Source organism: Sinocyclocheilus rhinocerous, unplaced genomic scaffold (assembly GCF_001515625.1).
Source record: "Sinocyclocheilus rhinocerous isolate Xijiao unplaced genomic scaffold, SAMN03320098_v1.1 scaffold66, whole genome shotgun sequence".
Classification (NCBI taxonomy): Eukaryota; Metazoa; Chordata; class Actinopteri; order Cypriniformes; family Cyprinidae; genus Sinocyclocheilus; species Sinocyclocheilus rhinocerous.
This window is the reverse complement of record NW_015662934.1, coordinates 18,047-33,245: the sequence shown is the minus strand read 5'-3', so window position 1 is coordinate 33,245 and position 15,199 is coordinate 18,047. Positions and strand designations below refer to the sequence as shown.

General features: G+C 36.3%; 2 protein-coding genes and 2 long non-coding RNA genes across 5 annotated transcripts; 2 read left to right on the top strand and 2 right to left on the bottom strand.

Moving 5' to 3' along the window:
- Window positions 1-542: 542 nt before the first annotated feature.
- Window positions 543-2,836, top strand: rpz6 (rapunzel 6). The gene is made up of 2 exons (XM_016538638.1): window positions 543-620; window positions 1,367-2,836. Exon 2 carries the CDS (start codon window positions 1,369-1,371, stop codon window positions 2,545-2,547), a length of 1,179 nt encoding a protein of 392 aa, XP_016394124.1. The 5' UTR covers window positions 543-620; window positions 1,367-1,368; the 3' UTR covers window positions 2,548-2,836.
- LOC107728477 (uncharacterized) lies at window positions 2,426-5,910 on the bottom strand. 2 transcript variants are annotated; one of them, XR_001638474.1, is made up of 5 exons: window positions 5,859-5,910; window positions 5,119-5,224; window positions 4,765-4,884; window positions 3,947-4,417; window positions 2,426-2,501 (listed from the first exon to the last, which is right to left on the bottom strand). It is a non-coding gene; the product is annotated as an uncharacterized LOC107728477 (long non-coding RNA). The 2 variants fall into 2 exon arrangements; XR_001638475.1 differs by having other exon boundaries at window positions 4,322-4,417.
- Window positions 4,842-7,737, top strand: LOC107728475 (uncharacterized). The gene is made up of 2 exons (XM_016538647.1): window positions 4,842-4,892; window positions 6,795-7,737. The coding sequence occupies exon 2, from the start codon at window positions 6,844-6,846 to the stop codon at window positions 7,522-7,524; it is 681 nt and encodes a 226-aa protein (XP_016394133.1). The 5' UTR covers window positions 4,842-4,892; window positions 6,795-6,843; the 3' UTR covers window positions 7,525-7,737.
- Window positions 7,046-9,859, bottom strand: LOC107728476 (uncharacterized). Its single transcript, XR_001638473.1, has 4 exons — window positions 9,574-9,859; window positions 8,639-8,727; window positions 7,384-7,449; window positions 7,046-7,124 (listed from the first exon to the last, which is right to left on the bottom strand). It is a non-coding gene; the product is annotated as an uncharacterized LOC107728476 (long non-coding RNA).
- Between the last annotated feature and the right edge of the window lie 5,340 nt (window positions 9,860-15,199).

The window sequence follows — 15,199 nt, the reverse complement described above, 5'->3', positions numbered from 1 at the left end:
CCCTTTTACCCGCGTATGATTTCATAATATTTGCATTTGAACCCTCCATAATCATCACACGCTCAGAGAAGAGAACATTAAGCACACAATAGCTACTAATAAGATTTTTCCCCTGGATGAAGGCGGTATATAGTATGATATTTTTATATAACATAACATAATACAATATCAAACTCGTTAAGCACTTATATACATCAGTAGTGTGTAAAATACCTGCCATCCCTGTGTGGAAAATATCTGCGCATGTTTCTTGTGATCCACCGGAGCTGCTCCATGTTGCGCATTGCGCGCAAAATTCCTCTTGGATGAACAAACATTACGCGCCATTTCTCTCTAAAAATCAGTTCAGAACATTTCTATCTGTTGTCATTTTATGAATAAAGCGCAAGGTACAGCCAAGCACGTAAAAAAAAAATAGACATCTCTCCCACTGTTGCCAAGTGCTTTCCAAACCCAAATCATCCTAACGCATTCTCAGCGCGCGCAACTGCCTCTCTGTCGCGAGCGCACACTGCCTCTCTGTTCATTTCACACACACTCAGATCATCACAAATATCCTCCTCGAGCCAATACCTGAGGGAAACCTGAATTTCGGACAGCAGCTCTTCTACCTGCCAGACGTGAGAAACCTGTTCGAAATATTTTCTGCTGGGGTAAATTGCTGTGATGCGCATGTAGGGTACTTATGAGGGCGACTGCGCTTTAAAACGCTTTTCGAGGTGTGTCCTTTACGGAACAGAAGATGGCACATACAGTGGTGCCATATCTACGTAACACAATTTTAAGCTCAAGTCGTTTTAATTCTGCTCTGAATGTGATTATTTCGAGGTTTGCAATGTGCCCGGACTTGGTTTAACATGATTTTTTTTTCTCATTAACATGCATGCGGATTTAAAATGGAAGAAAATTATGATGGCACAGTTGGCTATAGTGTAAAATTAGCAACGTGAGGAGTTTCATGCATGCTTAATGCGTTCGGCTGTGATGAAAACACGTAGGTCTATAATTTAGGTTTTTAAAAAAGTATGAGAAAAAATCTAACATTTTACATCAAAAATATTATTATAATATATCTGACCGAATGCACTTGAGATTTTTTGTATGTTTTACCTGTATTATCTGAGAAAAGGTTTTCTGAGATTTATTTACAACTACAGTGTCTCAACAATGAGACTATAAAACAAATGGAGACGTTCAGTTTTCTTAGGCAAAAATTATTCCATGTTTATGAAAGAACAATCTGCAATTTGCAACTTTTATTTTACATTATGCACTTTGAATTAAAACAGAGCAATTGTGCAAAAATAATTTGTATCTTCTTTTAATACTACCAGAAACGAAGGCATTTATTTTTGTTTGTTTTTAGAAATGTCCAGTCCACTAGAGCGGGTTGTAGCCCAGAAGAAGGAGGCCATTGAAGCCGTAATGGAGATGTTTGAGAGAGGAGCCGAGGTGCTGGCCAGCGCTGTTGGGGAGCTGTGTCCTCTTTTTGAAGCTTCTGCTCCAGTTTTGAGGCTGGTCTTGGACAATGTGGAAAGCAAGGAGATCACATATGTCAAAGATCAGTTTCTAGTTGTGAGAAGCAAATTAGATGTCTTCTCATCTCAAGTAGAGGACATCAACTGTGAGATTAAAAAGGGACGGTTGGATTCTCAGTTCTTCACTGTGGAGGAAAATATATGCAACCAGTTTAGAAAATACATAGACATTCTGGAGGCCAAACCTGAGTACAAAGAGGTTAGAAAACGCTTGTTCTTGCAGCATTTTCCCAAAACAGGAGAGAAGAACCTCTACATGCTTTACGATGCTGTGATGGGGAACAGCACATTTGGGGAACCGATCCTGGATGTTGTGGAACAATACGAGGCCAGAAACAGAAGGGTCCTGGAAGACTTCTGCGTCAGACTGAAGGAGCTGCTCTGCTTGGGAATCATCGCTCTGCTGGGATATTGTTTCCTTACTCAGGGTGAGGAATCAGAGCAGGAGAAGATTCGAGAGTGGAGCACGAAGATCCAAGAAATTGAGACGAAAATGAAGGAAATGATAGAGAAATGTGTGGATTTTTTTCCAGAACAAGCTGAACTGGACATCAAGAGGCTTGTGAAGGAGAAAGAAAACGGGAACCTTCAGGAAACGGCCAAGGAACTGCTGGACTTCCTGGTGAAGAAGTACGACTGGGTGAGCTGGTCCATCAGAGTCATTAGTAACTTGGGCAAAATTAGCAACTTGAGAGCCGGACAAAACTTTCAGTGTGTGGCCGGACAGAATTATTTTGAAGTATCTCAAGGAAATGACACCAACCTGGTGGTCTCGTTCAGCAGCGACCCTCAGCCTGTGCCCAACGAGAGCGTAAAGCAGATGATGGAAGGCCCTGCGAGGAAGGGAGACGCCAAAGCTGTTGTGGAGCTTCTGGAGAAGCAGTTAGCTGGGTTTCTGGTTCACGCCGTCAGTCGTCACAAGGACAGCTTTGCTCTGTCAAGCTTTCCTGAAGAATGTCACTACTGGGAGAAACATAAGAACGTGAATCTCTGTGTGCATTCAGAGTAGATTTAGATAAAAATCTACTATAACTGCATTTTACTGTATCCATGATCTATGTCTTGAAAAAACAGTATTTATTCAGCTTATTGTCTCTAACAAATAGTTCGTGCATTTATTGTAATTCCTCTTTTCGTTGTTCTAAACTAAAACCAAAGTGATCTTGTTCAGACTAACCAGTTTAATTAACCAGCCCATCTGTGTATGCACTTTTATGAGCAATTATAATATTATTTTATGTTACAAAGTTTCATGTATCTGTCTAAAATCATGCCTTGAGAACCAAGAATTCTCAACCAGGGATCCGGGGCCCACTGGGGCGGGTTTTTATTTCCAGTTAGTAGCTAATTTTAGTGCTTCAATTTTTTTTTATTTACTTGCTAAGGCAAGATTTCTCATTTTCATTTATTTAAAGTTATTCATCTGATATTTATTTTTATTTCCGCTTTATTTCAATGAACAAAAATGTTTTTAATAGTTTTAGTTAACGATAATAACCCTGGTCTACAACCAAAGTGACATGACAAACTGGATAAAACATGCTCGATCGAACATAAAGCACAAGCAGCCTCACAGCACAAAGACTGGAGAGCGCTGGTGTTCACTGTTAATCAGAGTTTTGTGTTTCATATTAATACAGTACATTGTACACTATTTGTAAGGATTTTTTAGAGAGTAGTTTTATATTTAGAATTTTATTTTATTTTTATATTTCTTGTTATTACTTAAATTTTAGTTACAGTTTTAGTCATTTTGTTGTGTGTTTTTATCATTATGTACATTTTTGGTTTTAAAACAATTTATATTCTATAATAGTACTTATATAGTAATATGTTATATAGTATGTTTTATATATGTGACCCTGGAGCACAAAAGCAGTCTTAAGTCGCTGGGGTATATTTGTAGCAATAGCCAAAAATACATTGTATGGGTCAAAATGATAGATTTTTCTTTTATGACAAAAATCATTAGGATATTAAGTAATGATCATGTTCCATGAAGATATTTTGTAAATTTCCTACTGTAAATATATCAAAACTTAATTTTTGATTAGTAATATGCATTGCTAAGAACTTCATTTGGACAACTTTAAAGGTGATTTTCTCAATATTTTGATTTTTCTGCACCCTCAGATTCCAGATTTTCAAATAGTTGTATCTCGGCCAAATATTGTCCTATCCTAACAAACCATACATCAGTCGAAAGCTTATTTATTCACCTTTCAGATGTTTGTTTTTGAGATGTTGTGTATAAATCTCAATTTCAAAAAATTGTTTTGTGGTCCAGGGTCACATATTACTTTTAGTTCATTTAGTTTGAGTTATTTTAGTACTTCAACTTAAATTAAATGAAAATGAGAAGTTCTGTATTGGCAACCAGCTCAAATAAAATCATTTTAATCTCTTACTTTTTCAGTCCTTGTCTGTGTCTTTACGGTCATCTGATTGCAGGGTTTCCACTTTGGAACAGCCATTTACACTTGATTTGATTAATTTTACGAGTAATCTTATTCAATATGGAGAGAATCATTTTCGAACAATAGCAGCAGAGAATCAAGAGTCCTACTTGACAAACTGCTCTTATACAGTGTTGTCTATCAAAATAATAGGAAAAGGAAGACATCTCTCAGTACTCTGTCTATGCAGTCTGTGTCGTAGTGCTGCCAACCACTTCCTCATCATGTCTGTGTTTTGGTGCACAAGTAAGAAAACAGGAACTATAAGTTTTAGGAACTGGCTATATACATTTTGTATTACTCCATCTTTAGAGGAACATACATTACCATCAATGCCACTGTAACGTCTAAAGCAGGTCTACATCCTTTCACAGTGTGAATGATCACATGACAACTGGAGTCCTGCAGCATCCCGGACAGCACCTACACTTAGGTGGATGGATGAATGGATAGATTTGATGTCTGGATAGATAGACAGAATAGACAGACAGACAGACAGACAACTGGAGTCCTGCAGTCCTCCGGACAGCACCTCCGCTTAGACGGATAGATGGATGGATGGATGTATTGATTGGATAGATGGATAGATAGAAAGAACAGACAGACAGACAGACAGACAGACAGATAGATAGATAGATAGATAGATAGATAGATAGATAGATAGTTTCCATTGAACAGTATATCCATATTCATGACATTTCATTAATAAGCAAATTGATTGCATCAAGAAAATTTGAAGGTCAATGAATGAGCAAATCTGTTTCATTTACCAGAACCCTGTACGATAATGGTATAGTCCATCACTGTACACCCCTCCACACTGAGCTCAGATGAAACTGCCCATCCTGCAGTGGCTGCTGGGAAGACGCGCAGTCCAGGGAGGTGGCAAACTGAAAGGGTAAGAATAGAAATATTCCTCACAGGCAACTAGATAATGCTAGTCAGGCAAATGCCAATGGGCAGATTTTTTAGGCATTGTTTGTTAAAATTTGAGAATGGCAGAAATGATTCTCAGCATGAACAATGAAATATGATGCAGCATCTAGGGGGAGCTATAACAGACAGACAGCATCTGACTGAAGTCATCTACTCTAGATGGGATGAAGACCCTTTCAAATACTCACATTGCTTGAGAAAACACAGGGAGATGTTGTATTGATGTGTTTTTGGCTTGATAAAGTTGTAAATGTTCTGTCTTGATCCCAAAGCTGCAAACAAACATCCAGCACTCTGTAAAATGAGAAGGCTTTGTATAAGAAAAATTGACATGAAATACAGGAAGGATATTAAAAAAAAAATTTTTTGACTTCAGTCCTAAATCTCACAATAAAGTGTTGTTTAATCATAGCCTGTAAAGTGATGTAAGATCTTTTTTATATTCAAGTTAAGGTCTGAAGCTGGTCATTTTTGTAAATAGTTTTCAGTATTTAACATCTATATGTTTTGTAGATATAAGCATGATTATGATTCATGTGCATTTATACAACACAACAACAACAACAACAAATAACAACAAAATCAAAAAAAAAATGCACAGTTCAAAATTTCACCATTTAAATTGTTTTGTTGTTGTTGTTGTTTTTAATGATTGAGGTCAGAATTGTTCAGTTATGGCCATGGATTATACAACTCATGATCTATACTTTAAATGAGTGTATATCATTGAATTGTACTTCATCTCAGTTCAGATCTTGAAAATACAGAAGCAACATCACAAGAAAACAAATTGCCTTTTGAAGTCATTTCAAAGTAGGAGCTAATTTTAGCAAATTAAAGGTGATATTAAAAGAACATTTCAATTAAATTACAATTCAATGAAAATAATAAATAAATAAAATAAAAACATTTGCCACTATTTTCTGACCTTTGTGTCATTCCAATATGCATTACTGTTTCTGCAGTTGGTATTTATTTTTCTGTGGAACATTAAAAGAATTTAAGAATTCTTCAGATCTTTTCACATCCATTCTCAAAAAAGGAAAAAAAGTTCAAAGTGGTCCATAAGAAGTCCAAAAGTTCTACACGTGTGTTCCGGACAGGCTGTCAGTCTTTGCATAAGTGGCAGGAAATTTTCAGTGACTCATTCTGCAAGTAATACGTCAGTAGGTGGTGACAAGTGAATCATTCAGTCAACCGATTCATTCAAAACGCGGATTAATTCAAAAAGGAAACAAACGACCGTCCTCAACAGTGAGACATTGAATGAGTCACTTAAATGATTCATTCAAAAATGCTAATTTACGAACGAAACGTGTGAATTTTTTGAGCGAATCACTGAAGCATTCCGCCAAAAGATTTATTCAAAAACTATGATTCATTCTGGAGCTAAACGAGCTGCTGTCTTTATGAGTGAGTCATAGAATCTGAATCTGATTTGTTCAAAACGCTGATTCATTTACGAAGTAAACAAGTGAATGATTAATTCAATCGATTTGTTCAAAACACTTACTTAGCAGCAATGAAACAGGTGTCTATTTTTATTCAGCCGATTCGTTCAGTCAGGAATGAACCAAACGTGTGAATTTTGTGAGTGAATCACTGAATCATTCCGCCAAACGATTCGTTAAAAACAATGATTTATTCTGGAACTAAACAAGCGACGGTCTTTATGAGTGAGTCATAGAATCATACATTCAATCGATTTGTTCAAAAACACTTGGCATGTCAGAATGAAACACCACCCACTGAGTGCAGCACAAGAGATGCCAACCGCCTAAAAAATCTTAAAATTAATGAATAAATAAATATAAATAAATTGCCGCATTTTAAGGGATAATATTGTGTGCCTTTGTATCTTCAGTTTCTTCTTCAGGTAAACATCACTGGGAAGGGCTCTTCCTCCGGACACAATGGCTGCAAATGAGAACTTAGAAGATCAAGACAAGCTGAAGAGGGGTCTAGTGAAGGTTCTGGAATGCGTGGCCACCATCTCGTCTGCAGCAGCGGTGGTCAATCCCATCTTCGGCATGGCTGGTTCTCTCATCCGGGTGGTTCTACATCATGTGGATGACGAAGACGTTCAGAAACTCAAGCGTGAGTTTGGCAGCGTGACTCGAGCCCTGGATGAAATCTCACAGCAGAACCAGAATGTATTGCTTCAGATCAGGAAGGAGACTGTGGATGGCCTGTACTGTCGTGTAGAAGAAAACATTCGTAGTCAGTTCTCCAAATTCATGGACACTGTGGAGGTATCGGCAGCACACGAACAGCGCAAGAAAGAATTTGAAATGAGCTTTGTGATCAATCAGTGTGACCAGAACTTGTACACGCTGTACGGCGGTGTGATGGGCGAATCGAAGCTCTTCAGTCAGTCCATCCTAGAGGTCTACATGAAACATTCACAGGGCGACCAGCGTGTCATGGAAAACCTCTGCACTCGACTCACATACCTGTTCTGCATCGGCCTCATTGCTCTGATGAGTTACGCTGCCATCGTCGGGGATGATGAGGAAGCTCTGCGCATCGAGTGGGAAGAGAAAATGAAAGATGTGGCCAAAAAGATGTCAGAAGTGTTAAACAGTTATGAGTGATTCTACCTCATGTGACCTTTTCCACAACTTCTATTTTACCTATCTTTCTATGTTCTTTATCTATTTTACCTGTCATTTCCCTAGCAACTGCTGTCCATAGTTGTCTATCTATTCATCTAGTTGTCTGTCTCACTTAAAACAATGTAGCAGCGGCTTGCAACCACCCTGAACAACCTGTTAACCCATACTGTATTGTTTTGAAACAAAAGTTATATGGAACTGTAATAGACTGATGTTATTTTTTGAAAATGATGTACTCGTCTTTCTGTACAGTGCACTCAAACTGAATATGCCCAACCCAAAATTAAAATAATCATTTATCTTTATGCAAAATAATATTGCAAATCTCTAATTCTAATGCCATGTAGCCTTGAAATACGTTTCTCATGAATCTCTATCTCTCTAGAATGTAATTGGTATATTTATATTTGCCACTGTCTAATGTACTCTGCAGTATTATGAATAAACAAAGATATGAGGAATTCACATACTCTTGATTTCATTTCAAGATATGCAGTTTAAGTCGGCCACACAGTGAGCAATAGTGTCTAATAGTGTCATCATAGTGTTTTGTCCAATATGTTTATACGGAGTGACAGTTTACAGGCGATATGTTTAGCAGGTGGTATAAATTACATAGGTAAATACGCTTTATTACTAAACATAATGAAATGCAATACATCTATTTGTCTTAAAAATATTGTATTTATACACAGTATATTACTTTCACTAGTAGCAGTCAAGTAGTTTTTGGAATTGAGGAAAAATATGACACTTCCCATAATTTACTGAAGTAGCTATATTTTGTCACAATTTTAATTATTAAATTTATTTATATCATTTAAATTATATAAATTATAAATAAATTATAAAAAGGTATTATATAATTTAGCTGTTTTTGTATGCATACCTGATGAAACGTCACGCATATGAAGATTTTTGAGTGTGTGCAACTACTCATCCTGACACTAGATGTCCCAGATAATATACAAGATTTATACACACTCTACAAACAAATACATTGTGATCGAGCTAATAATAATGGCAGTTTCTTTTTTATTATGAAGGAGAAAATAATCTATTGTAAATTAAGAAATTCAGATGTTCACTTTACCTATTGTGACTCTCTGTCGGACAACTCTTCAGCCAAATCCTGAAACATAGCTGGCCAGAGAGAGAATCCTTACAGCTGGATACACATGACTATAAGAAATAATAGATAAGAAAAAAAAAATTCTAGGACAATGTGCCAAGGCGTGGAAACGCCATTAATGCATTACATTCAATGTCACTGTTCTTCTTCTAAGTACCAGAGACCAGGGCAAGTTGTCGTAAAGGCTTTATATAATGATATAAGTCATAATACTGAGTAAAAATCAATTGGACACCTGCTTTTCTCTAGCAGTGGTTATCTGTTTTAAAACGCTAAGCTCTAAAATTAGGACATTTAATCAAAATTAAAATTACAATATCATCATAAGGTTTTTTTGGATAAACAAGCTGCCAAACATAAAAGCCACGCTGAAATACACTCAGTAATGAAGCTAGGCTGTTCTCAAGGTCAGTTTTCACGTTGGGGCAAGTTGTCACATTGATAGTCTCTTTATCTCTTGCTCTTGCTCTTGCTTGCTTATAAAAAAAAATATTTGTATACAGTATAATTTTATACAACCACTTTTGTTGGTCAAAACAATTTCATGAATTGAGTGGAGAGCAAAATCAAATCAGCATCAAAAAACAGCAGGATCATATTGTGACAACTTACCCCATAAACTCTGCCAGATGCGCGATTTTTTTCCTGGACAATTATGATCGAAACGTCAACATTTTTATAAAGTGTTTCTATAAAACATTATTTTGAATAACAACCGTATATCCTAAAAAATAACCCTTAAGCTATCCATTATCACTCTTACGCACAATCTATTAGACACACGAGTATCGTGTTATGTGTCACATATAATAAATGTAATACTATATAATAGTAGGCTATAATATTATACTATCTAGTATACAATATGTGATATAAATAATCTGTGATATATATACCTTCTTTGGGATATTGAGATGCGAAAACCCCAAATCTGCGCACATTCACGTTAATCCAGTGGCGCGTGAGAGGTTGCGCACGACGCAAAATAAACTGCAATTAAACAGTCTCGTGTAAAAACTGATCTCTGAGCCGCACATCACAGATCCATCTGTAAACAAACTATAAAAATATACCGCAGTCAAATATGAAACATTGATCCGACAGTTACCAACAGCTTTCCAAAACCACCCCAAACCTATCAGTGCGCGCAACTCTCTCTCCCTCTCTCTCTCTCACACACTCACTCACTCACTCACGCACACGCACATCTTTTCCACACTGAGCATATGATCACGACATTTTGCCTTGAAGTCGAACCTGAAACTGTGGGAATAATTTGGAAACTTGGAGGTCATTCCAGCAGCTCTTCATCCTGAGAGGCGTGAGAAACCTGTTTTACATGTATTTTTGCTAGGGATGATGATGTGATGTCAAGGATGCGCATAATTAGGACACATTCATGTGAGGCAGACTGCATTAGAGCTTTAGACAGACTAGCAAGGTGTGTCCTGAACTCTGAACGCATATATGTAGTAGCCTAAATGATTCATTATGTGTTTTATTGAACATTATTTTAAAATCATGTATTATTATTTAAACTCCAGTTATTTATCCTTATTGTGAATGGTTGATCTTTAAAAGCCACATTAACCATTTAAGGGTGATGTTAGATTCAAACCTTAAACCTTTTCTCATAATTATTAATGACTGTCTATTGTATATGTCATTGTGGTTTTAATTTATGATAACACCTACAGTATACCTACGATAGATAGATAGATAGATAGATATGCATTAAAAGGGTTCATTGGGCCTTTTTTAAAATGTCTTTCGACACTGCGTGATGTTAGATTCAAACCTTAAACCTTTTCTCATAATTATTAATGACTGTCTATTGTATATGTCATTGTGGTTTTAATTTATGATAACACCTACAGTATACCTACGATAGATAGATAGATAGATAGATAGATATGCATTAAAAGGGTTCATTGGGCCTTTTTTAAAATGTCTTTCGACAATGCAGTCCCATAATTTAAAATAGAATATAAATCATTTAAAATAGAAAACTAAACAAAATAATTTGTCTGCATACTTGACAGGTTTTTTTAACACTTTTTCTATCCAACTCAATTAAATCACATGACCTTTTGCATTTAGGTGAACACAAACCAAAATAAATAGAATCATTTAATGTATCTGATTCAGTGAATTATGAAGACAAATATAGCCTAAATGATTCATTATTTAAATAATACAACATTATTTTATTTTTGAACATTTATTTTTACTAATGAATGCAGTAAAGAGTCCATTTGCCTATTTTAAATGTCTCGGTTCAATCATTTAATTTGAAGAAGAAAGCTGAACAAAAACTTGACTAGCAACCTCTATAAAAAACTTGACTTTTTGCATTTATGCGAGCATAAAACAACAAAAATCAAATCATTTATATTTGTAATGTACCTAATTCAGTGCATTTTGAAATCAAAAAGAACCAAATTTACATACATGATGCAAATCAGTTATGAAAACTAGTGGGTTGTAAGAAAAAATATATTGTATCACATGCTTATAACTACATCACTGTTGTGTTTTCTTAAAATATGTTTAAAACATACTTAAATATATTTTAATGCAAATTGCATACATCATTTAAAAATTTACCTTAAGTGTATTATAAATCAAATTACTGTGGCTTTTCTTTTTGTGTGTTGTGGTTTTGCTTTTAAAGAAATGTCCAGTCCACTAGAGCGGGTTGTAGCCCAGAAGAAGGAGGCCATTGAAGCAGTAATGGAGATGTTTGAGAGAGGAGCCGAGGTGCTGGCCAGCGCTGTTGGGGAGCTGTGTCCTCTTTTTGAAGCTTCTGCTCCAGTTTTGAGGCTGGTCTTGGACAATGTGGAAAGCAAGGAGATCACATATGTCAAAGATCAGTTTCTAGTTGTGAGAAGCAAATTAGATGTCCTCTCATGTCAGTTACAGGACATTGACTCTGAGATCAGGCACGCCGTCAGTCGTCACAAGGACAGCTTTGCTCTGTCAAGCTTTCCTGAAGAATGTCACTACTGGGAGAAACATAAGAACGTGAATCTCTGTGTGCATTCAGAGTAGATTTAGACATAAACATATAATTACTATTATTATATTGCTAACATTTTGCAACTGCAGCACTTTTACTTTATTCATGCCTTGAAAAACTCATTGTTCACTCAAAGTCATTGTTATATGTTCATTGTAAGGTTGCCATCACCTGTCCGACTGTACATTTAAAAAATTATTATTTTAACAATTTCTTTTACTCTACGAAATCAATGCATTTGTACATTTTAAAGGAATAGTTTACCTAAAAATTCAGCACACTTCGTGGAAAAAAGGGTATTTGTTTAGAACTATCTTGGACTGGTTTTGCTTGTAAACGGTGCTTGATCTGTGCATACTTCTCTCCTGATTAAGACCAGATGACTTTTTCACCAGAGAAAGCAATATTATTGATAGTGGACTTGTATTTTAGCTGGAAGCAATGGTTTGAAGTTAAAAAGGCCTTAATAATGGATTTGTTTCTTACAAACACGCGGCTTTTGGCTTTACAGGACGATGTTAATTGATGGACTGGAGTGGTGTGGATTATTGTGATGTTTTTATCAGCTATTCGGACTCTCATTCTGACGGCACCCATTCACTGCAGGGGATCCATTGGCAAGCAAGTGTTGTAATGCTAAATTTCTCAAAATCTGTTCAGATGAAGAAACAAACTCATCTACATATTGGATGGCCTGAGGGTGAGCACATTTTCAGCAAATTTTCATCTTTGGGTGAACTATTCCTATAACATATTAAGCACCATGTAAATTCAACTGCCATATTTTCAAACAAAATATGTTGACTATTTGTGCTTTATTACTGTGCATGTTTGCATCAAAATGTTATAATATAACTGAATGTCTATCTGAAAACATTCCCTTTAAATGCAGTAGGCAGCAAACATGTAAAATGTTGTGATGTTATGTAAACAAATAAAAACTGAAGCAATGCGACTGGACAGTACTGCAAAGAAAAGTGTTTCCCCATTTAGCCTGCATGATAATAACATGAGCTGACAGTATCTGTTCCTCATCAGCCATAAAAAAAGCCCACAGCAAGACGTCTCAGGAAACTAATGCATGTCTTGCACAGCATTTCAGATGAATCCAGTCGGAGTTATATTAAAAATTGTCTTTGATCTTTCAAGCTGTTTAATGCCACTCAGCAGGTGTTGCATGCATCAGTCAAAAAGAAGTGAAATAAAAAGTGCCCATCCATAAAAAAATGTCTCACACGGCTCCGGGGGGTGAACAAAGGCCTCCTGTAGCGAATCAATGCGTTTTTGTAAGAAAAATAACCATATTTAAAACGTAATAATCACTTTAATGTACCTTTAATGTACCCACTTTTTGAAGCTTCTGCTCCAGTTCTGAGGCTGGTCTTGGACAACGTGGAAAGCAAGGAGATCACATATGTCAAAGATCAGTTTCTAGTTGTGAGGAGCAAATTAGATGTCCTCTCATGTCAGTTACAGGACATTGACTCTGAGATCAGGAGGAGACGTTTGGATTCACAGTTCTTCTCTGTGGAGGAAAATTTGCGGAACCAGTTTAGAAAATACATAGATATTCTGGAGGCCAAACCTGAGTACAAGGAAGTCAAAAAACGCTTGTTCTTAGAGCATTTCTTCATAACAGGTGGAGATAAAAACCTCTGTGTGCTTTACGATGCTGTGATGGGGAACAGCACATTTGGGGAACCGATCCTGGATGTTGTGGAACAATACGAGGCCAGAAACAGAAGGGTCCTGGAAGACTTCTGCGTCAGACTGAAGGAGCTGCTCTGCTTGGGAATCATCGCTCTGCTGGGATATTGTTTCCTTACTCAGGGTGAGGAATCAGAGCAGGAGAAGATTCAAGAGTGGAGCATGAAAATCCAAGAAATTGAGACGAAAATGAAGGAAATGATAGAGAAATGTGTGGATTTTTTTCCAGAACAAGCTGAACTGGACATCAAGAGGCTTGTGAAGGAGAAAGAAAACGGTGTTGTAATGCTAAATTTCTCAAAATCTGTTCAGATGAAGAAACAAACTCATCTACATATTGGATGGCCTGAGGGTGAGCACATTTTCAGCAAATTTTCATCTTTGGGTGAACTATTCCTATAACATATTAAGCACCATGTAAATTCAACTGCCATATTTTCAAACAAAATATGTTGACTATTTGTGCTTTATTACTGTGCATGTTTGCATCAAAATGTTATAATATAACTGAATGTCTATCTGAAAACATTCCCTTTAAATGCAGTAGGCAGCAAACATGTAAAATGTTGTGATGTTATGTAAACAAATAAAAACTGAAGCAATGCGACTGGACAGTACTGCAAAGAAAAGTGTTTCCCCATTTAGCCTGCATGATAATAACATGAGCTGACAGTATCTGTTCCTCATCAGCCATAAAAAAAGCCCACAGCAAGACGTCTCAGGAAACTAATGCATGTCTTGCACAGCAGAGAGCGCATGATGTTAGACTAAATACACCCTTTAAAAATTCATGTTGGTTCAAGTTGAACTTACACACTGCCAAGAAACAACTGAGGTTTCAATTGTTTACTGATTTAGCTTTTTTTCAAGATTACATGCAATAATAAATCTAATTGCATTTTCCTGTTTTGTATGAGATATTTCACATTAACATGACTTACAAGCGATTGTTGACATTCATTGCTATTAACTCTCTGAAGTGGACACATATAGCACTAAAAGCCACGTCTAATTAAATTACTGCTTTTGTACATAAGTCAGCAGTTTCTGGCCAGGGGTTGCAGAAATAGAGGGTGAGTAACCTTTCGCTGTTAATATACAGACGACGAGCTCCAGAGTGCTGTGATCAGCTCTCCAGATCCACTCATTAAGATCACTGAAGTGCGGAAGGAGGGAACAATCCATCATTTAACACTCACGAAGGCCTTAAGTTAGAATGTGATTCTATTTTATGCTGCTGCTAAAAAAAGATGTCTTTTAAAGCAGATGTTAGTGTCTTCACATAAAGACTGATGATTTAATAATAATAATTCATTGTGAAAATAGATGACTTTTTTTTTTCTGTTCCAGAAGTGTTTTTTCCATTCATTTTTACCAATAAATTTGGGGGAAAGTGCTCAATAAAGTGTCTAAGATCATGATCCAAACAAACCAGCTGTGAGATGAATGAAAACATTACAAACTTTACAAAACTTTTTTTTTTAAGTCACAGTTCAAGTTAAATTGTAATAGTAAATTGTTACATTTATGAAGAACGTTTCATCCCATATAGCACTGAAAATAACGTGAATCAAAAATAATGACACAATGTAAAACTGATTTACACGTGTTATTTTAGTAGGCCTAATAAGTAAGGGATAATGTACATCCAGCCGGTTGTTATCTCAGAATAAACCCCGACAGGGTGATCGGTCCTAATCACCCTGTCGGGGTTTATTTTGAGATAACAACCGGCTGGATGTACATTATCCAGCTTATTACACGGCTACTTGCCACATAAGTAAATAATTAGACGC

Bases quoted from the DNA above. Each gene is read 5' to 3' on its own strand.
- LOC107728475 (XM_016538647.1), top strand. From the start codon at position 6,844: ATGGCTGCAAATGAGAACTTAGAAGATCAAGACAAGCTGAAGAGGGGT.
- rpz6 (XM_016538638.1), top strand. From the start codon at position 1,369: ATGTCCAGTCCACTAGAGCGGGTTGTAGCCCAGAAGAAGGAGGCCATT.